General features: G+C 38.2%; 1 protein-coding gene and 1 non-coding gene across 2 annotated transcripts; one reads left to right on the forward strand and one right to left on the reverse strand.

Moving 5' to 3' along the window:
* Positions 1 to 11,018: 11,018 nt before the first annotated feature.
* Positions 11,019 to 11,125, reverse strand: LOC139718394 (U6 spliceosomal RNA). Its single transcript, XR_011710032.1, has one exon. It is a non-coding gene; the product is annotated as a U6 spliceosomal RNA (small nuclear RNA).
* A 2,124-nt stretch (positions 11,126 to 13,249) lies between these two features.
* LOC139718317 (dual specificity protein phosphatase 23-like) lies at positions 13,250 to 14,492 on the forward strand. Its single transcript, XM_071629796.1, has 2 exons — positions 13,250 to 13,519; positions 14,279 to 14,492. The coding sequence occupies exons 1-2, from the start codon at positions 13,250 to 13,252 to the stop codon at positions 14,474 to 14,476; spliced, it is 468 nt and encodes a 155-aa protein (XP_071485897.1). The 3' UTR covers positions 14,477 to 14,492.
* Positions 14,493 to 23,953: the final 9,461 nt, after the last annotated feature.

The raw sequence follows: 23,953 nt of genomic DNA on the forward strand, positions 1-23,953 counted from the left end.
GCTCGCCCGTTCGCTCGCATTTAATGTTTATGCCATTCTTCTGATGTTGCTGCCAGTAATTGCCTGCAGTTGCGCGCGGTGCGCCCCCCCTTAATTTCCAAAGCGAAAAAATATGGCTTAGAACGGCGGTTTTTGGACTGTAAAATGTAAAATTTTCAAGCTCGCTCTCTCCGCTCCCTCGCATTTAATCGTTATGTAATTCACCTGATGTTGCTGCCATTAATTGCCAGCAGTTCCGCCCGGTGCCCCTCCCCCTTAATTTCCAAGACGAAAAAATATGGCTAAGAACGGCAGTTTTTGGACTGTAAAATGTAAAATTTTCAAGCTCGCTCGTTCCGCTCGCTCGAATGTAATCATTATGCTCTCCTGATAATGCTGCCATTATTTGCCAGCAGTTGCGCCCGATGCGCCCCCTTAAATTCTAAAGCGAAGAAATATAGCTACAAACAGCAGTTTGTTTTTTACTGTAAATGTCAAAATTTTCAAGCTCGCTCGCTCGCTCGCATTTAATTGTTACGCAATTCTCCTGATGTTACTACCAGTAATTACAAGCAGTTAGGCCCGGTGCGCCCCCCCCCCCTCCTTTATTTCCAAAGCGAAAAAATATGGCTACAAATGGCAGTTTTAGGACTGTAAAATGTCAATATTTTCAAGCTCGCTCTCTTCGCTCGCTCGCATTTAATTGTTATGCCATTCACCTGATGTTGCTGCCAGTAATTGCCAGCAGTTGCGCCCGGTGCGCCCCCCCCCTTAATTTCCAAAGCAAAAAAATATGGCTACAAACGGCATTTTTTGGACTTTAAAATGTCAAAATTTTCAAGCTCGCTCGCTCGCTCGCTCGCATTTAATTGTTATGCAATTCTCCTGATGTTGCTGCCAGTAATTACCGGCAGTTGCGCCCGTTGCGCCCCCACCTCTCCTTTATTTCCAAAGCGAAAAAATATGGCTCCAAATGGCAGTTTTGGGACTGTAAAATGTCAAAATTTTCAAGCTCGCTCTCTTCGCCCGCTCGCATTTAATTGTTATGCCAATCACCTGATGTTGCTGCCAGTAATTGCCAGCAGTTGCGCCCGGTGCGCCCCCCTTAATTTCCAAAGCAAAAAAATATGGCTATACAAACGGCAGTTTTTGGACTGTAAAATGTCAAAATTTTCAAGCTCGCATTTAATTGTTATGCAGTTCTCCTGATGTTGCTGCCAGTAATTACCCGCAGTTGCGCCCGTTACGCCCCCCACCCCTCCTTTATTTCCAAAGCGAAAAAATATGGCTCCAAATGGCAGTTTTTGGACTGTAAAATGTCAAAATTTCCAAGCTCGCTCTCTTTGCTCGCTCGCATTTAACTGTTTAATTATTATGCCATTCTCCTGATGTTGCTGCCAGTAATTACCAACAGTTGCGCCCGGTGCGCCCCCCTTAATTTCCAAAGCAAAAAAAATATGGCTACAAACGGCAGTTTTTGGACTTTAAAATGTCAAAATTTTCAAGCTCGCTCGCTCGCTCGCTCGCTCGCATTTAATTGTTATGCAATTCTCCTGATGTTGCTGCCAGTAATTACCGGCAGTTGCGCCCGTTGCGCCCCCACCCCTCCTTTATTTCCAAAGCGAAAAAATATGGCTCCAAATGGCAGTTTTGGGACTGTAAAATGTCAAAATTTTCAAGCTCGCTCTCTTCGCCCGCTCGCATTTAATTGTTATGCCATTCACCTGATCTTGCTGCCAGTAATTGCCAGCAGTTGCGCCCGGTGCGCCCCCCCCCCCTAATTTCCAAAGCAAAAAAATATGGCTATACAAACGGCAGTTTTTGGACTGTAAAATGTCAAAATTTTCAAGCTCGCATTTAATTGTTATGCAGTTCTCCTGATGTTGCTGTCAGTAATTACCCGCAGTTGCGCCCGTTACGCCCCCCACCCCTCCTTTATTTCCAAAGCGAAAAAATATGGCTCCAAATGGCAGTTTTTGGACTGTAAAATGTCAAAATTTCCAAGCTCGCTCTCTTTGCTCGCTCGCATTTAATTATTATGCCATTCTCCTGATGTTGCTGCCAGTAATTACCAGCAGTTGCGCCCGATACGCGCCCCCCCCTTAATTTACAAAGCACAGAAATATGGCTACAAACGGCAGTTCTTGGACTGTAAAATGTCAAAATTTTCAAGCTCGCTCGCTCCCCTCGCTCGCATGTAGTCGTTATGCCATTCTCCTGATATCGTTGCCAGTAATTTGTCGTTTCACACCGTCATTCCATAATCCATTTATAGGGGGTACACCCCCCTCCGGCACTTCTACACCCTCCCCCACCCTTGCTCGCTCCCTCGCATACTAACCCCCCTCCCCCCATCCCCCCCCCCCCCAAGATGAAATCCTAGTTACGCCGGTGCCCTTTCCCCGCTTGGTTTCCCTAAAAAACAAAACAGTAAAAGTCTAGGGATTGAGAGCTTCCTATATTCCAAATGTCTGTCCAAAAAAATCTCGTAAACATTTTAGTGTCAAAACGCACCCCCCTTGAAAAAATGCTGGTGACGCCCCTGGACCGACACCCACGAGTCATACGGTCCACGAGACCGACATCAATAAAAGGTCCAGGAGTCATACAGCCCATGAGTTATACGGCTCAGGAGTCATACAGCCCATGAGTTCGACACTAAGTACAAAAGGCTCATGAGACCGACACTAAGCAAACACAGCCCACGAGACCGACACTAAACAATAAAGGCTCACGAGACCGACACTAAGCAAAGAAAGCCCACGAGGGCAAAGAAGGCCCACGAGACCGACACTAAGCAAAAAAGGCTCACGAGACCGACACTAAGCAAAGAAAGCCCACGAGACCGACAGGAGGCAAAGGAGGCCCACGAGACCGACAAGATAAACAGCGCCATCTACATGTCAATTACCTGTACAGGGTGTTACATGAACGGAAAAATAACATACTGGCGGGTGCAATTTCGTCACGCTATCAAGTGAAAGATGGTAACCATCTACATATGAACGACATCAAATATGTATTTCCACATACTTCCAGGGGCAGGTCTGTCAGAGAGCGACATTGTTATCAATCAGAAAAATAGAATTGCATTCTTCATGCCCTTCCCCCCCCCCCTCCCCCCAAAAAAGGAGAAGACAAAAAAACACACGGTCAAATGAATTGATAAAAGAGGACAAGAACGATGTATGGATTCATTTTAGAGCTTTGATAATGCCACCGTGCTACTTTTAATAGGCTTTCCTAGTTTTTAGCTAGAAGATGGACAGGATGTACTTTTTACCTCTTCTCTTTCTCTATTCACTATTTTCTTAGGCTATATTAGATATCCTACCCCCGTGCTTAGACGTTTTGGAGAAAGATCTATTTGTAATTTTCTCTGTAACTATAATGTATGTAATTCAACTGATTAAAACGTTTTATATCGCAGGGAGTCACCTCGATTTGTGGCTTGTGTTATTCTCCTCCAAAACAGTACATTTTTCGTGAAATACAATAGCTGTTTTCATGGATGCATCTTTTTATTTCCGAATCCGAATCGAATATGTATATATGATATAGGACCTATATGAGAAATTGTCATGTTTTAATCATTTACTGCCATCACATTTTGTGATATTTTTTTCCTTGATAATCTGATTCGTCGAGCCAATGCAGATTAACATCATAGTACAACAGTATCTCATAAGATCCCAGAATTCGTGAAGTATAGCTAAAACCACTTATCTCTCATCAATTCAATGTATTGTATTTGCATTAAAAAAAAATGTATATGCTTTATTTTCTTACTAATTCGTTGACTTGTATTAAATTCTTGTCTGCAGCTCCACCTCTCATCATGTAATTTAAGTGATGTTAATTTGCCAGTTCTGTGACGAGTTTTCCGCAAGCAACCACCTACAAGAATAAAAACGTAATGATTTTGGTAGCCACTTTGTTTATACAGATTACATTGAATTGCACTAACAATTTTTCTTACAAGCCGTTTTTTCTCTATTCAACCCATACGCATACTCGAATCATGCCGATTTTTACTCTATAAAATGCCTCCCACTAGAATATAATAACTTAAAATCACCAAAGGCAGATCTCTCTCTCTCTCTCTCTCTCTCTCTCTCTCTCTTTATTTTTTTTTGGGGGGGGGGGGGTGGGTGCCGGGATTAGGAATATATAAAAGAGGTCAAAGGGTTAACATGCAAACAAGGGTGTCTTGGTATCTTTAGTTAATGTGGAAAGATCTGTTGCACACTTTTACTGAATTTTGTTCACTTTTTTTTTTCACAAACACACACCCACGCAAACACAACTAAAGATCCTGATCATTTGGGGGGGGGGGGGGGGGCAACTGATGGGGTAACGCCCCGGTAACTCTTCTTTTCTATCTCTCAGATCTTCCTTATGCCATTATCAGGACACCCTATACTATTTATTGGTCTATAGGTGGCGCTGTTCATCCTGTCGGTCTCGTGGGTCTTCTTTGCTTAGTGTCGGTCTCGTGAACCTCTTTTGCGTAATGTCGGTCTCGTGAGCCTTGTAAGCGTAGCGTCGGTCTCGTGGGCCTTTTAAGTGTAGTGTCGGTCTCGTGGGCTTTGTTTGCCTATATAGTGTCGGTCTCATGAGCCTTTTGTGCGTAGTGTCGGTCTCGTGAGCCGTATAACTCCTGGGCTTATTTCATTCATTCATTCATTTATTTTCTATTTCCAACAAAAACATATAAACATATTACAAAAATTGAATACAGTGCATAAATTTCATCATACAAAGTAAAGGATAAATTTACAGAAAACTTGTAGGTATAGGAAAATGTTGGAAATGGGGAGGAATGCTAAAAAGCTGAGCTTGTAGGCTGCATTCCCCCAACACGTAATACAAGAAATTATATGATCGATAGACTGATAAGCATTGAAAATGGATGAAACAAAGAAACTAAGACAAAAAGACCTATAACCTAACTTATCCGAAACAAAAACCCTGAACAAATCCCTACACTAAGTCGCTGTCATGCCGGAAAAGAGAGGAGAGAAACAAAGTAGTATGTGTGTGTGTGTGTGTGTGTGAGTGTGTGTGTGTGTGTGTGTGAGAGAGAGAGAGAGAGAGAGGGGGGGGGGGAGAAAGCAGCTTAATGCGTGGAGTGAAGATAAAAGAAAAAAAAATAGAAGGACACGAGTGGAAGTGGATGGATGGAGCCGCTTAGCTGTAATTTCAATAGAATATAAGGTTGGATTTTACACTTCTTTGCAAAAAATAAAGAATCAACAATTCTTATAACTATTCAAAATATTTTTCTTCAGATTACTCTTAAAAGAACTTAAACTTGGAGATGTCCTCAAACTGTTAGAAAGGTTGTTCCAATATCTAGGTCCAGCAAATGTAAATATAGATTGTGTAAACATTGTTCTAGTAAAGGCAGATGGAATTCATCTGAGTGACGAGTTGGATATTTATGGAACGAGCGGTTTCTCGCAAACATGCTTGTGAAGACAGACGGCAGCAAATTATTAGAAAGTTTATACATAAATTGGCCAAGACAATAATAATAAATATCAGTTATCTTTAAAATTTTGTTTTCAGAAAATAAAACATCGGTGTGGGCTCTCCAAGAAACATGACAAATTATTTTACTTGATGACAAATTATTTTACTTGATGTCGAACTCGCGGGCTTTATTTACTCAGTGTCGAACTCGTGGGCTGTATAACTGGTGGGCTGTATGACTTGTGGGCTGTATGACTCGTGGGCTGTATGACTTGTGAGCTGTATAACTTGTGGGCTGTATGACTCGTGGGTGTCGGTCTCGTGACGTGCACCCTTTCTTGTCTTTTTTTTTTCAGGCGTAATAAAATATTATTTTCCCCCACAACTATCATCTGTTTCTCTTGGCATGCTACTGCCTAACATCGCTGTCTCCGTTGTGCGTTTTTGTCTGCTATTTTGTCTTCTGTTTTTCAGCCTTGTAGATCCCATTTATCCCGTACAGTATTTTCTTCAGTAGTCGTTTTGTTGTCTAGACCTTGAGTGAGTTGGCTCAGTCGGTAGCGCGTCTGTCTCACGATCACGCGGCCCGGGTTCGAACCCGAGTCTGGACTGAGCAATGTTGTGTGTAAACATACCGTCCCCTCTACCAAGAGGCAAAACACTCTGTCCCTCGGATATGACATAAAATGGAGTTCCCGTGTATGAGAGAGTCACAGCTCATGCACGTAAAAGATCCCGCTTCATTCATTCATCGCAAAGAGCAGGGTGTCTAACCCGGTGAAGTGGTCCCACCCCACATCCAACTGGACCCCATGGAAGACCAGCTTATTGTAGCTGAATATGGGCTATCCAGCCATCTTCACAGATGGAAAATGAACAACAACAACAACAACAACAAACAACAAACAACAAACAACAAACAACAAACAACAAACAACAAACAACAAACAACAAACAACAAACAACAAACAACAAACAACAAACAACAAACAACAAACAACAAACAACAACAACATTGTTTCATGGTTTGTTTGTTTTTATTTCGCGTCTATGAAAGTGTATTTATCTGTGAATCTTTCCATCGATGTTCTTTTCCAGAGGGGCCCACATTCTATACAAGCTCTGTCTTTTTAGTGGGTCCCTCCATTTTTCCCAGTTTAAACAACGACATACATGCACTTCATTTCGATCACTTCAGTTTCTTTTTTTAATATACAAAGTATAATTACTATAGGTCCTCAATTGTTGTACAGTCTTTTCATTTCACAATGTTCTGTTTACATTTTTCTCTGTTATCAAAGGAAGTGAAACATATATGTTTTGTCGAAAAATGAAATAAACTTTGAAATTGAAATTGAAAAATTGTTGTTCAGAAGGTTCATTTTTTCCAAAGTTTCGTCAATCCGATATTGAAAAAGGGTACATTATTCCGAAGATTACATCAGTTATACAAACAATTGGGGTTCTAATTTAAAGGGTTTGTATACGCACCTTCTTGTAATTTTCGGATTAACGAACCTTCGAAATTAACTAACCAAATTTTCCTATTACAGGGAATTTGTGTATTTCAAAACAACGGACCTTATACTTCATTTCGAATTATGAGCAATAACGAACATCACCACCGCATTTAGGGCCTACAGGTTATGATATTAGCATGAATAATCATGACTGGGTATACATGACCTGAGCACTAACGAAAAAATTGTGTTGAGCCTGTTGAAAGTACTCTTTGCTAAAATACTTTAGTAGACTTGTATATCGCAAATTTTGGTTCGAACTTGAGGGATGATAATAATGAAGTAATTATCGCCCATTGTGATGGATATTTCTGAATTTCTGCGGCGAAATGCATGTTTTCCAGTGCTAAGAAAGTTTAAATGTCATTAAATTTTTACCACATATACGTTTAGATAATGATTTCTGTATGAAATACAAGTACAGTGTATAATTATCAATAAGCAAAGTTATCAGAGGAGAGTTAAATTTCACACTTAGCACGTATATACTAGTATTGTAGAAACTTGTATTTGTTCCCTTTCTTTTTTCTTTTTTCATTAGTATAATTCACGTCAACTTGTATGTTCTGGAGTGAAAGAGACAGCATCCATTGAGGGGGTTAAAGAAAGAGTTTAAGGGGTTATCGCCGGTGGACTCGCGGGGGTGATGGGGGAAATTTTACTGGAAAAGCTTGGAGTTGATCCACGGTAAGAGGGACGCCCACATCATACAAGCTTATATTCTTTTCAGCGGGTACCTCCACTTTTTTATTTCGCAGAGTGTATGAATACGAGCAGTGTAGTCTCTTTTTGTTGTTACTAAACTTAATGATCAAGTAGACATCATTAGAACATCCGCTATCTCTTGCCATGCAGGTTATGTATATTTCTAACGATACGCATGTCAAATTTCATATATTTCTTATAAGGCCTACACTATGTTAAAAAGTGAAAATAGCAAAAGTTTGAAAAGGCGTATAGACAGTGCTCTCAAAGTGATCTCTGTTATACTGTGCATGAAATTTGCTGATAACACTTCACTATCACACACAATAGGCCCAGTAGACATCATAATGTGCACATATTATTCAGGAAAGGATTTTAAGAGAGCGACGAAAAAAAGACACACGTCACAATTGAGTATATGAATATATTGTAAGAACGACCCAAGTCCATGGAAGACCATGTCGAGTAAACTAAAAAAAAAAACTACATATCTTTTTTATTTGTCCAATAATATTCTATTTAACTGTGATGGGAAGGCAACATTGTATATGCAAATTAGAACATATATCATTATGACAATTCGGATTAATTGTGGACAGGCCATTTTGTGTGGTGGACTTGGGTCGTTCTTTGATGCATATGGACTTGGGTCGTTCTTTGATTCATATACGTGATAGAGATGAGAGAACGATGAGAGAGGGCGCTATAATATGAATGTAAGAATGGCCCAAGTCCTTCATTCTTACATTAATATAAGATTTAACTCATTCATTTCAGGCACTTCCGGGGGTACCCAACACAAGATGAGTCCATGCATAAGCTACAATTTCCCATTTCAAACTGAATTTGGCCAAAAATTGGACTTGGGTCGTTCTTATATTCAGGTCTTCAATTCTCCGAGACAATGACGAGAGAGGAAAATCAAAACAGTTTTGTTTTGTGACATGCTGTTATACGCTCCAGCTAGCATTGCGTATTATCCTTTCCCGCTTTATTTGATGAATGAACTTTGCCTTTGTTCACAAGCAATTAAAAACAGCGTGAGGAACACTGTCACGTATGCCTGTGTATACATGACCATGAAAGCGAGTGATCATTTAAAGACGTTGAAGGAGTAAAACTTTCCTGGTTTGTTTCTGTATTTGCTTTCCGATTTAATTTGTTTTTATTTATAGGCCTTTTAATCCTTTCTATACCAATGAGCCTAATGTGCACAAATTTCACAAATTATCATATGGAGAGGAATTAAGGTGGCACGTACACAAAGATTGAAAGAGTTGATGTTCTGTATCTTGATTAACAGTGTATAGTCATTACAGAAACAAAATGTAGAGAGGGAGACTAGTGTCGGTCGTACTAATTAAAAGTGGCAAAGAAAGTGAAAGTTAGTTATTTTAGGACAATAAGAGATTACTTCGTTGGCAGGGGACCGATCGATGGACAGGCCCTGTCCTATACGTAACGTAATCTCACCATCGTTCTGGATCCTGAAAATTAAAGGACAAGTTCACCTTCATAAACATAAGGATTGAGAGAATGCAACAATATTAGTAGAACACGTCAGTGAAAGTTTCAGGAAAATTGGACAATCGATGCAAAAGTTATGAATTTTTAAAATTTTTGTGTTGGAACCGCTGGATGAGAAGACTACTACAGCTTGTGAGTCATATGCGTACAACAGTATAAAGAAAATGTAAAAGAAAATTCAACATATTTTCACTTTTTTCGCATAATAAAAGAGCTCTTGACTTGCCTCTTTCTAAAGGCAGGGGGAATAATATTGCCCATAACATTTGTCGGTAACGAGTCAGGGGAATGTGTACTTTTTTCAAAAGATGGAATTTTGTGAAATTCTCTTTATATTTTCCTTATATTGTTGTACGCAAGTTATTCTTACACTGCAGTAGTCTTCTCATCCAGCGGTTGCTGCACACAAATTTTAAAAATTCATAACTTTTGAACGGATTGTCTGATTTTCCTCAAACTTTCAATGATGTGTTCTACTAATATTGCTACATTCTCTCAATCCTTATGTTTATAAAGGTGAACTTGTCCTTTAAGGAAAGTAACGATTTTACTTGGAAGTAAAGTGAAACAGTGCCAATCGACTTCTCGTCTCAGTGCGATATCTGTAACTTATAAGAAACAAGCAGCCCCACCCCCAAAGAAAAAAACAAAACAAAAAGAAACAAACCAACAGCGTGTACGTGACCCCCCCCCCCCCCCCCCCTTGCCTAGAGCTGTGACCCTGCTTGAATGCACTAACAGGTCAAAGGTGATAATTGAGCAAAGTGGGTCAAGGTTATAAACCACGGATATTATTGTCAACGTGTGTGTGATGTGTTGCCCCCATGACCCACTCTGGACTTTACACAAGACTTCAGTGGCCCAAGCCACTAATTTTATGTACCAATCTAAGCGCGCGAGACGTCGACGTGCATCTGCATCCCTCTTGTGCAGTGTATCATTTATGACGCAATTTGGGATCTAGAGCATACAAGTATCCATAACGAGACAAGAGCTCAGAGCTAGAGGCGTACGTCAAGGCCAGATGTGAAAGTGAGAACTTGGTGAAGAGAAAGGCGACTTTTCAACTTAATTGCATCATTCCATAGATGGGAAAACGATCAGCCAAGTTCGTCGTCATCGATCTCCTATCGTTACGTTAGGGGACTACGTTACGATGTCAAAGTTATTGAACTTCGTCAGAGATGCGAAGTTTTTATCGAGCCCTGCTATCCATATCCAGCAAGTGCCAGTTCAACGCACGGATGATCATTGACACGTACGTGTACGTGATCAGTACCACAGTGCTGATACTACAGGCAGGCCCAGCCCAGCTGCTTTTGTTGGGGGTTTCCCCGATTCAGGTACCGTATGTGGCTTGCTATGCTGTGCCCCTGTGGTATAGATTGTACGAAATTAGAGTAGATCTACTTGTTATGATAGGTAGTTCCAAAACATTTTTGTAGTTATTTAGCTCTATCAGCAGTAATAGTGCACCCCTCTTTTGTCTGAACCATGTTTTGTTCTGCACTGCTGAAGAGTAGCCAAAATTATAACTGTAAATTGTGATACATCACTGAGCTGTGAGCATTGTTTGAATGCGAGTACCCATGTATGGCTATTTGGGCCTCAAAAGTTTTGGCTGTAAGCTAGCTGTGGTCCTTGGACGTAATTACTTGTGTGCATTTTTATTGTAATAATCATTTCTTTCAAAGCTTTTTGACTAAAACTTGAGTTTGGAAAATGCAATTTTAAACTACTTTTGTGTAGTCAGTTAATGTGATTGCAAGATGTGCGCAACAATCAAATTTTGAGTTCATGTGTAAAAAACGTAAAAATATGGAACGCTTCACGATTTTGCGTGTCATCCTTGCGCAGGGGCCATGCTAATCTTCTCTGTATCGTTCCAATTTTAATAGATGTGCTGCCGGAGCGAGCACGACTGAGCACTGAAATCGTACCATTATATACCCCAGAGCAGACATCAACACTCTAGGTCAGGTTGCTGCGCACAGAAGACCAGGGAAGTATCGTTTGCCATGAATAGTCATTAAATCATTGTTGAAGTGCGCACTAGCGGATCGGATAAAAGAACTCACGTAAATTATGCCCCGTCCCGTGCCTGGTGCTGTGTGTGTGTGTGTGTCCCTGTGTGTGTGTGGTATTCAAATGCAAACTTCCTTTGTCCGTGTGCGTTGAGAGCTATGCTGTTATACTGCAGCAGGAAACCAGCATGTGTTCAGGTTTGCCGGAGGCTTTGTATGTGAGAGACAGGTCAAAATGGGAAGTTATTCTGTAGTCTGCATATTCAGCCTGTCCGCTGCTTTCATTCACATGGCAACAGCAAAGAGTGCCATAACTAACATCGTCTGTGTTACGAAAACCTTTGCAATCAGTATTCAGACAAGATGTAACGCTGAAAACAAAGTGTAATTGCAGATTTCATTATCTATGTGGGGCAAGAAACTTCATGAGGGTCTAGATTACTTACATGCAAAGGTCACCTGCACTTCGTAGTCTGGTAGAGGGAACACTTTTATGCTATAATTCTTGTCCCACAAGGGTAGCTTTCATGCACCAAAGAACTCATCTTTTTTACTTAAACAGAAAATGGAATACATAGTCCGCTGTTCTATTGGGAATATATGAGTTGCGAGGAGAGTATAAAAGTACATGTAAGTCAATGAATTATACCACTCGGAAGCTCTATGGATATCAGTGAGCTGTACCACACTTGTTTACCTTGAAGGTTTGTGAGGCAGTGACAAAAATTAAAGGGTTAGATGTTCAACAGGTGAAACGTTCATAGACAGGGGCGTGTGAGCTATGCAGTAGTATGCATAATAGTTTTTTGTGTGTGGTGCTATCCTACAAATGTACATGTTTTATAGCTCAAAATCAACCAGTGGTGTGTTGTGTCTGTTATGATAAGCTGATATCAGTGTGGAGTGCCTAGCTGTTGGTACGTACGTATTACTATTATTTATATGTAACTGTAACTGTGTGTTAGATGACTACATTCATCAGTCAGTTAAGTGGCAGTGCATTACACAGAACACTGATATCACTAATATGGGCAAACAGTTTAATATAAGGTGCTTGGGTGGTATCTTCCAAAGGTAAATTCCAACCAATTTGATGGTGTTTTCTGTATTGTGTGTTTTGTAATTAATGTGTCCAGTATGTAGGACCTACTGTACTGATGTGAACCTACAATGTATGTGATTGTGATTGGTAGTTTGAAGTCATGCTGAAGACAAGCTATCTTGTCAATCTCATTCATTTTACTTTGTATTGCTCCTGGCCATATAGTTATTATAGAAAGGGTTGTATGTTGGTACATGTTGATCAGAGGGAATTGTTATTTCATATTGTAAGAAGCTGTAAACAGTTAGAGCTTCAATTCACTTCCCTATAAAAGAAGAGTGTTTCTATTATTTGCAGTTGAAGTGTATCACTTACATTGTCTATGCAAACTGCAGTGTGACATATTTCTCATAGTATTCAGCTAACACATTCATAATTGTATTCTCTTCTGGACATTGCATTTTAAATGTACCACATGATGCTATTCATGTTTAACTTTCTTTCTGTGAGTGACAACCCAGACTGGAATCAGATATTTATTCCCACCAACCTACTTTGGATTTGTTTTCACAGGCCAGCCCCAACCATATCAATAGCATCCCCAACCATTACATGTCAAATATATTGGCAAATTTTCAAGTTCCTCTGAAAGGCACTTTCAGGAATGATTTCCCTTCTCCAAACTGAATTGCAATTTTAGTCGGTGGGCATACATTTTTTAAAGAACAATATGGTGTACAATGAAATTGCTACACAAATGACATTTTGTATAGCAGTTATATCAAAAATACATGGTGAATTGCTGTGTGATACCAGGAAAATTATTCCGATTTCTGTTCCGTGGCAAAGATGAAGATACAAATGGCAGTGTTGTAAAAACTTTTTTATACGTGTGGGATTTATTGTGTACTATGAGTTCAGTGTCACGTGCTATTTCATGTCATCATACTTTCCTGTTACAGCCTGTGCGTGTTGTAATGAGTTCGGCCACACCTCCGCCTTTCTTCACCTGGGTGTCTGACCTTCTTGCCGCCCATGGCATGCCCTCCGAAGTGGGCCACCTGCAGTTTCTGCGGGAGAACAACATCCGGTATCTGGTCTCCCTGACGACGGAGAGTCGTCCACCCGTAGAAGCCATGCAAGACATCACCTGGGTGCCCATTGGCATCGACGACTTCCATCCGCCCACCCTGGAGCAGGTGTCAGAGTTTGTTCGGGTCGTCGAAGAGGCGGAGAGCAAGAAAGAGGTGGGGTAATGATGGATTTAAGGTGAATGCTGTCAAGGAAGATGTGTACAAGTGCATTTGAATTGTAAGTCAGAGAATATTTGAAGTGGTGCAGTGAAAATTTACTTGTAGTTTTGAAAAAGATCTGCAAGACAATGAGGATACATAGATGAAGGAAGTGAGGAGAAAAATTGGTTTATTGCCACTTGGTTTAATATCAGATTATCTACTGTCCAGTTCGTCTAACACCACTATGGCTAAACTCATTTCGTCTACTATCAATTTCATCTAATGTCTGTTTGGTCTAATCCTCACTTGGTCTAATGTCCAGTTTGGCTAAAGTTGATCATTTCATCTAATGAGCAGATGGTCTAATTGCAATTTTGTCTCCTTGAATTATTTCCCATTTTGTCTAATAAACTGTGGGTATTAGACAAAATGGGCATAGCCCATCTAGAAGTAGACCAACTGGTAATAAGGCTAAGTGGCAATTGGAATAAATGGCATTAGTTGAATTAGTTGTAGATGAATGGGATTCGACCATGTGGGTTGAGACTAAATGGCCATTAGATGAAGTAGGAGTAGACCAAGTGATAGATCACCAAAAAATCATCAAATATCTCAGACTAGGATGTTCCCTGGTTTGAGAAGTGTAAACTAGATTTTGTTGCTTGTGAGAAAAAATAGACTGTCCGTTTAAATCTTGTACAGTAATTAGTTTCAGGTTGTAGTCATTGAAAATGAAAATAACATAAGGGCTCTTGTCTCATGATTCAAAAGGCTGTCTCGGTGCACTGTATGCGCGGACGAGGGAGGACGGGAACCATGGTGGCGTGCTATCTTGTCAAGCATCTCAAGATGTCGGCCGCCGAGGCCATTGCAGAGGTGCGGAACAAACGGCCGGGCTCTGTCGAGACAGCCGAGCAGGAGAGTCTGGTGCACGATTACTTCACCCTCCTCCAGATGCAGTCCACATGAATTGTGAAAGTTTATTCTTGCCATAGCTTTTTCTCTTTTTTTTTTTCAAGCTCTTGGAGGTATGATGTAAGTAGCCATCCTTCATAAGTCATCTTGAAATCTGCCTTGTGCTTCTGTTCAATCTCTGGTACATGGTGTTCTACAATTGTACCAGTATGTTGAATTTCAGATTGTTTTAGGCAATGTTGCAGACTTAGTAGCTTTCATATGTACAGATTTGGCTTTGGTAGTTTGACTGCCATTCAAAAATTTGTCTCTTGATTGTAACATCGGATGTGAAATGACTTCATTGTTTTTAGAATAAAAATCTTAATTGTCTCATTTTTATATCATACAGAAAGCTATCTGAGAAACTTGCTATAACTTTATCATTTTCTTTCCTCTTGTTAACAGCAATAAAACTGTTCTGTCAGTGGTTATATGGTTTACACGTATATCATTGTCACTCATCCATGTCATCAGGTGATAGTATCATATGTGTTGATAGCCTGACTTCTGACGAAAAAGCGTAGCAACGTTCCTATGTGTACGTTGGAAAATAGTGTGTGATTTATAACCTGAGAAAGATGAAGTATATCTTAGTGCTTGACAGATCACTTCTATCATTATCACTATGCTTTCAGCATTTGTCGTTGTCTGTTAACAACCCTGTAAAAGAATATCCTGTTCAAAGAAAATTGTCAGGTCTGGCTAATTCACTTTCTTACTGTATTTATACCGGACTCTCGTATCCAAACGCGTGGAACACACCCACAAATGTACACTGTATGAACATGTTCTGCTACCCAATAATAGAAGCACATACATAGTATGACACAATAGGTGCGATGGGCAAATGCTAAGAGTATTCTCACGAAAAAGTCTGATTTTTGTTAGATGTCTTAGATTTGACAACTATAGCGCAGACAGGACCTGCCTTTCATCACATCCTTGTCCAGTAAGCCAGTTGGAGCTCAGTTTATATGGATCATACATTTACAATTGTAAGTGGTGCTGGTCATTGGGATAGTCACTGTTAGCACGCAACGATAATGAAGACCAGTTTTCCTTGTTATCATATTCACACAAAGTTAATTGCCTTTGTTTTTTGCTTGCTTGTTTGTTTGTTTAGTTTTGTTTTGCCTTTGTTTTTTGCTTGCTTGTTTGTTTGTTTAGTTTTGTTTTGCCTGAATTTTATTTTGCAAGAAAAGAAACTTTGAATTTAGGTTAAAATGTAATGTTCTAAAAGTTGAGAATCAATGATTTACCTCAGTAAAAATGGATTTTGGTTGTACAGTATGTGACGTCACCATACCAGGACTCTGTGGTACTTCGATTTTTGAACAGAAAAATCTTACCCGAAGCCACAAGGCCACTTGCTGCATTCTGCAGTCAAAAATTGGATGTATTCACAGTTGTGATACTATTAAAAAGGCAGCGGTTTGGTTTGAAGTGCAAATCAACAACGAACCTTGGAATATACAGTATATACATGTACTGTATGTTTTGACAAATGGAATGCAAATATGATGACAAACAGACAAGATGACAAACGGGTACATACAAACTCCTCTATCGCTGTGATTGCAGAAAGGCATGACAATGAATATGTGTACACAGAGTGGAATCAGTGTGATTTCAAGGGTGAAGGTACTCTACAAAGCTGTCGTCATGGAGCACAAAAAAAAAGAAGAAGAGAAAGATGCAATGAACTCATTCCATCATTTGCCAAGTATGAAACATTTCTTCTGTCATGCGCACAACTCGGTGTTTATACCTCTATTCTCCTCACAAAATGTGTGTGTTATGATATCATTTTATCATTTTGATTTGTATATAAATACATGTAGTATACTGGTATTTTTGGATGGCTGAAAGTCATTTTTTTTAAATGTCTTGGGTTGATTTTGAAAACTTGATAAACTACATAAGTTTAATACATGTAAAAAATGTAGTTGGCACCTGGCTTGTTGTTGAGATGATAGTGTACCAAAAGGAGAAGTGTATGATACTGGAGAGATTTGAGAACAGAAGATGAAAAAAGTTGTATTTTCATGGTTTAAAAGATGTGTACTTTCTCATGAAATCCTTTTCATACACAAAATGGGGTCAAAATGTTGATTCTTTAACTGTGCTATAGGACATTATACAGTAAAAACAACCTTGTTTGGGACACCATAAGTGTGACATGCATTTGGTGTACATATATAGCAAGAAAGAAGCTTGTGAACTTTCTTCAGATGCAAGTGTACATACTGAATAATTTGTTATTTCAGATTTGATTTTTCGCAAAGTGAATGCAACTTGCAATTTTGCAGTGAATATCAAAAAATCCCACAAAAAATGTTTGTTTGAGTACTTCATCTAGCTAGTTTCCCATGAGTGTGATGCGCATTACCCTTGGCATCCAAAACGTTTTGTATTTCGAGCCTTACAGATGAGATGAATATGGGATTGAAATTTCTGGTTTTAAGCTCCGAATGCAGAATAACAACACACCAAAATGTAACCCAAACAGCAGTGTCATTAACATAGTAAAGCTGCAGGGTACTAAGATTGAAATACAACATTGTACTGTGCATGTGGTTGGTGACCAAAATAATGCACTTTTCAGCTGAATTGACTTATTGCCTTCACCAAGCATTTCTATCATCTTTAGGAGAACTTGATGCTTCAGAACTATGGCACACTTCATTCACCAATAGGTCTACTGTAAAAGTAGTGGGTACTTATATATTTTGAATGAACATGGAGAAGTAGAATAAACAAATTAGAAAACGTGGGCAAAGTTGCACAAATACTAATTTGATGCAGTTATGGCTAAGCGAATATCATTCATCAATTATTGTACCTCTGAGTTGCCACTTTAGCCCTGTCACTTCAACAGTGCTTGTACATTCCAAAATACTTAAGTTATGCTTATTATTAATAAGGATTGTGATCCTCTTATTTAACTCTCATGATTTCATAGTCCAAGTTTTTAGACTTTTCTTGTGATTTGACTAATATGATATACTCAAAACTATGTCTCCTTCATTCTCATTCTTCTGGAATGACACACATTAAAGGGATATATTGCTTCCTTAAGTACACCATTCACATCAACAACTCACCATTTAAAGTGCAATGAGAGACACACTTTTGAGGGAGAGAAGGTTGTATTTGTATTTCCTGTAAACTCTCAAAGTCGTTTCCCTTGCTAGCACTCAGCAGAAGAATCAAAAGATCATTCACATCACCAGTCTATGATTTCATGTTTGTATGATATTGTGTCTTGAGAGTTGTTTGGGTGTAATCTTTTGACCTTGTCATGAGTCAACTTTGATTTGCTGAGTAATAAGATTATTTACAGGATGTGCTTTGCCAAAAGAAACCATTAATCAATTTTCATGTATTCCATTTGTTGTTTTTGTTTTTGTTTTGTTTTTGTTTTTTTTTGCTGCAAAAATTATCATCTCATCATTAATGTGGCAACTCTAAAATTTGCTGTATGATACTCTATCAGGGAATGTTTTGGTTGAACTGGGCAAAGTCTGTGTGAGTGCATAAAATCTGAGAATTTCTGAGAAATATACCTACAATACTGTATAAGCTGCTGTTTTCACAAGGGTTTAATAATTTTTGTGAATTTCACAAATCATGTTTGGATTGCCAATTTAACACCATGATGCAAAAATATCTTGAACTGACAGGCATTAGTGCACATATTTGTTGTAGCTTGCATTGTCAAAATTGCGAAAATGTCCGTAACCTCATTTGTGAAAATATCTGTATACAAAATTAACAGCTTGTTATAGTTCTGAACGGATGAATGTTTCCTTAATAATCGAAGCGTGAAACTCTCGGGTGATTGTCATTGGATTTGAAAAAAGTTTGAGTGAAAATTGCCCACGAACTGTACCAAATTCCACCAGAAACTTTGCACAAAATCTTACAAGTCAGAGTGCAAAATTTTTAACATCACACAAAACTTTGCTAGTTGTTTTGTAATGACAATTATGCATACAGTGGGAAAGTCATTAATTTACTTAAATATGTATTTTCTGCAGCCACAAGGCATGTTATCATCATGAGTAAACTGGGCATTTGCAGTTCTTCCAGAAACTTTACACAATTTTCATCAGAGCCAACACAGAGTTTCTGGAGTAATGAGGACACACAGTGTAAAGTGTGGCAAGTTTTCATGTCACTTTTTTTTTTTTTTTTTTTTTAAATGAGAATGGCCCTTCTGTATAACTTTGCTGCAGTGAAGGAGAAACAGTGTATACATGTATCAAGGATATGTATGATTCTAGTGCTGTCTGTAAAACCTAATATCTTGATGCCTCTGTGTCTTCGTATGGACCATTCATCTCAGACTTGCCAATTGAAAAGTTGAGATTCTTTGCCTGATGTACACTTTGTGATAGAGTTTAAATGTAATTAGACAATCTATGCAAAGTAAATCCACTTGAATGAACTGAGTGAAATATATCCATCTGTAAGTGGCAAGTGATTTTCCCATGATGTTTTCAAAATCACTTTTTTTTTATTTTATACAATGACTTGAGTATTTGCAATGTAATAAGAAAATGCCTGTTTTACATCTTTATATTGATTTTTAACAACATGTATGTAATTGTTTGATGGTACATAATTATGTAAGCTGGTACCATAAAAAAGTAGACAGGTTGACTCTCTTTATTTTGTCACCTCTTTTACCCTGGTATGAGTTATAGAGTGTACAGCAATACTAATCGCACAAAGTACATGTACTGTAACTTGTAGTCACACTGCCCTATGAGGTAGTACATGTAAAAATAATACATTATTCATTTTCAATACTCCTATGACTTACCAGTCATAATGTATAGTGTGTGATGATGTTGAAAAAGGAATGGAACATGGTATATATTGCATTCCCATTGTCTTTCAGAAAAAGTACATCTTCCTAGACATATGTGACTGTGCAGCACAAAATCAACAAAAAGTCGCACCCCTTGATTTTATGTGAGGACTCGAAAAAGGTAAAACGCGTCAACCAATCAATCTTGAGTTTTTCATGTTTTTTGAAAGAACTATTCTTCTTCTACATGATTTGTAAGCTTAGGATCATGAAATGGAGTGGGAATTCAGTATGTTTTCAGCAGTTTTTCTAAAACCCCTTTTTTGTAGATATGTGTGATCAGGTATGTCTTAGAGGCCCCTTTTCATTTAATGAAAATCCTTTGCACTCTTCACTTTCAACTCTGATAACATTTGAAAGCAAAATGCTACTGCTTTGAAAGCTGGCACTAATCAGGGAGAGAATGTGTTGATAGAGCCTGCTCAATTTCCGCTTAATCTGATAATCCCTTCATTGTTGCTGCTCTGGTGGTTTACAATGTACATCCTCTTTTTGTCCAATTCATCACACAGCTTGCACAGCTTGGTAAATTAAGCACTTTAAATAGACCTTGTACTTTAGAGCCTCTTTTCTCAGTTCACACCTTTCCAATGTGTGCTTTCTTTCCAATATTGAGATACATTGTAGGTTAGAAGAGTCCATTTGAATGGAGTTATATATCATTTTAAAGCTTAGAGTCTGCTCTCTCAGAATCTGCCCTTAACTAAAAATCTGTGTCTGGCAACAATTTGTTGGTTTTGTGATGCAGGGTCATATATTGTATAGATGAGTAGCAATTTGTACTTCACAGTGCAGTTGTACATCATTTCAGGGACCAGGGCAAGAAAATTTGCAGACCGTTTATACTCACTAGAACTTGGTCCTCATTTCGATCAAGTGTTTTGATGTTTGGGTGATGATATCATGGGTTTCTACGTAGGAAATCAGTTGTATTATAACCTTGCCTTGTAACCAACTCTGCTTTCATCTGATGTCTTCTTGCCATCACAGTGCACAAAACTTCTTTGCTTGTAGGAAAATGGTACTAATGAATTTATATTACAATAAAATGGTATATTGTCCTAACAAAATGATGTCTCCAGTCAGAATGTATTATTGTGTGGAAATGAGCTGATGGTGCTGACTTTGTATGAGGAGATTTACCTGTTTGTGTGTTCCTTTTGCTACACTGAAAATTAGATTCCTTCTCTATTTACAGCTGGTACAGTTCTACTAGCATTATAACGAACACTGATAATGAAATTCTCGTTCCAATGAAGTAAAAATTCAGATCCCCAAATTATCATCCGTATGCTCTACTGCTCAGCCATGAAAAAATAAAAACAAGTTCATGTCTCCCACCTTCAGTCTCTGCTTTCATACACATATGTATCACACACATACAACATAGTACACTCACAGACAGAATTATGATGTGTTTCTGTCAAGATTTCCTCACTTACCTTTTCAACACACACATACACTTCTCACCTGTGTACAGTAAAGAAAATAACAGTGTACAGCCCCACAAATTATTCAACCACAAACTTGCAAATTGAGTGTCAACTTTTTTTCTTTCTTTTTAATTCTGAATTCAAGATTCCATCATCTGATATAAAACAAGTACAGTGTATCTGAATTTGTATCTTCACAATCATTCACACAATTATACATATCATATCAATTATGAACATGCCCAAAAGGTTTGGAGCACTCGTCCTAATATTAATTGAACTCTATATACATATTAAGTATACCATCAAAACATGTAGTACATAGACCTGAATATATTACTCTCAATAGGTTTTAAAAATACACCTGCCACAGGAATGAGACGTAAGTGCTTCCAGTCGACGAGGAAGTTTGCCAGAATCCCGATGGAACACGATACTTGGTACTGAGCTATCATCATGGGTGGTAGGAGGAGTAGGTCCCTCACAAAAGACAACACAAAATACTGATGTATTCTGAGGGGGATGCATTTCAGAGTTTTAGAACATTTCTGGTAGCATTTCATGAACCGCCTAGCCCCACGGTGCCTCTTTTTCGTCATCACCAATTACCAGTAAACTGAATGTCTTGCACAATGATATTTCAATTTTTTTTCCAGAACAAAAAAAGTGTGTCTTAATCACGAGTGTTTACTGTGTGTAGTAATATCCTGCAAATCCAATCATAACGAAAAGGGGTAATACACAATTTCATTAGAACAAGAGGATTTGTGCATTAAAATTTTCCCCCATTTACTCTGTCTGTTCCAGCAAGATTTTTTTTCCCCCCAAGAAAAATTAATGTGGTCGTACCATGATATAACAGGATTTGCCATTATTCACACCCAAAAGAAAACCAAAACTAACCCCCCCCCCAAAAAAAAAACCCAAACAAACAAACAAACAAACAAACAAAAAAACAGTTGATCTGGGACACTGAAGAACAGAGTTTCTATTTTGTTGCTTTGCTATCCCTTTATACCTAATCTACAGCATTACCAAAAAATTTAGACTGGCTTATGCAAAACATCCTAATATGATGTCCTTCAATTCTAAGAAACTGAACCGACATCACAGAAGTGAATACTCTCTATTTTCTCGCCGTCAAGACATGAACCTTGAATTGAGATTGATCAGTACATCTACTTCTACAAGATGCTACATTACAAATGCCATTCCATCTCTCATTCAAAAAGAGCTACGTATATGAAAATTATTCTCAAATAGAGGAGTATTTATATGCACTTAATATGACATACACCACTGCATAGTTGTAATTCAATGTTGCACCTGTGACAAAAGTGCATACCATGGTAGTGCCTTTATTTGATATGCAATAATATCATCCAAAGAAACTCCTGTGTATTAAAAAACCAAAAATCAAAACTTTTGGTCATACAAGTCAGCCTGATTTCTGGACATCAATATAATGTTCTGGTCAGCATCCATCTGCTGTTCAAATGAAATGCATGTACACTGTATATAGCTCTTGGGGCAGTGCTCTGGTGGACATCTTAATGAATCGTGACAGATGGGCAGCGAAAATGAAGAAGGATCAAGCTCGGCAAACCTAATATATGTTGCTCTTTAACTCTGGTGATGTCACATTTTAAATCAAAAATTTTCCCTCAATACAAATTCTTTTAAATACAACAATTACAACAAATCTATGTAGTGCAATATATAAACATACATTAGAAAGTTGGTACAGAACAGTGTTTTTTTTTTTTCACTTTCTTTTCTAAACTTTCCAATTTTATGTCTTGTCTATTTTGTATTACATTGATTTGATTACTGTAAAACGAGGAATGTTCGCGTGCATTTTAATTTCGCGAATTTCGTGAGTGCCAAGATTCGCAAAATTAAAATGCACATGGAAGTTCTTGTATACACTATATGCATTGAATACTAGTGGCAATTCGCGAAAATTACATGCCACGAAAAAGGCCATCGGCTCCAATTCACAAAAATTTCATGCCGCGAATATATCATGTTTTACAGTAACTGTTGTATTTGAAAGAATTTGTGATATTGGAAATAAAATCTAATTTGATTTGATTTACTTCTATAGAAGCTGATTGTCATGCTATCTTACAGATGAATGACTTTTGGCTTAGCAGAGGTTTCTTTAGCTCATATCGTGTCAGTTTAATTTTATTCTGCATAATTATGATACAAGTCCTGTACCATATAAAACACAGTGAATAAACTAAACTGTAAGGCCTGCCAACCTCTAGATACTACAAAAAAATTGACTGGTGTTAAAGAAAAAAAAATCAAACACCAAAATAAACTTATGTTAAAAATGGGAAAATATCACGATAACTACATTTGGGATTTTCTTCATTTCATAGCTGCACAGTCATATTTGAAATGACGAAAAAAAAATTCTGCCTATACAGGTTGACTCTGGCACATTGCTGCATAGGTCCTATAGAGAACGACTCATATAGGATGAAGGAAATGACATAATACACCGAATACATGATGAATGAATATTCTGTTAAGCCTCTGTTTTCACCTGGTGCAATAAACATGTGCACACATCCTTTTAACTGGTAGTTGGCAGGTTACTGAAGAATACAGGGAAATGGTCCAAAAGGAAAAATGCTTCAGGCAAATGCAATGAAAGTAATGGAACTGATAAATATTGAGCAAAGAATTACCAGTAAAGGAAATATTGGAAAAGAAGTTACCATGGTGAAATATTAAAACCCATGTCCCCTGAAGATCACAGCACAGATGCCCACTCAAATTACCATACACTGTATTATTGCTTCTTGAATCCCAACTCTGTCTTGTTTGCCAATTAGCAAGCATGATGGAGAACCTTCTTCACCAATGCCCATAAACAAACTCCTATTTGTGAAATACTTGGTATGGCTGCTTTTTTTGTTTTGTTTTGTTTTGTTTTGTTTTGTTTTATTTTAATTTTAATTTTTGATTTTTTGCTTTGATTGTTTTAATTTTATGTATGATTTGTTTTTGAAAATCAATAAAAAAAACCAAAAAAAACAAAATGTCAATGAATACTGTATACACCATATATTAGCGAGTCTGGTGCAATTCGTAAATGGAACAACATGAGAAAATACCAACTCTGATCCCGACCATAATGCGACATGCATGCATCCATTTCTCTGT

The sequence above is a fragment of the Diadema antillarum genome, unplaced genomic scaffold, assembly GCF_040938485.1.
Source record: "Diadema antillarum isolate AM-2024a unplaced genomic scaffold, OU_Dant_1.0 scf00000093, whole genome shotgun sequence".
Taxonomy (NCBI): domain Eukaryota; kingdom Metazoa; phylum Echinodermata; class Echinoidea; order Diadematoida; family Diadematidae; genus Diadema; species Diadema antillarum.

Bases quoted from the DNA above. Each gene is read 5' to 3' on its own strand.
- LOC139718317 (XM_071629796.1), top strand. From the start codon at position 13,250: ATGAGTTCGGCCACACCTCCGCCTTTCTTCACCTGGGTGTCTGACCTT. The intron at 13,520-14,278 runs GTGGGGTAATGA...ATGATTCAAAAG, and splicing joins AGGCGGAGAGCAAGAAAGAG to GCTGTCTCGGTGCACTGTAT.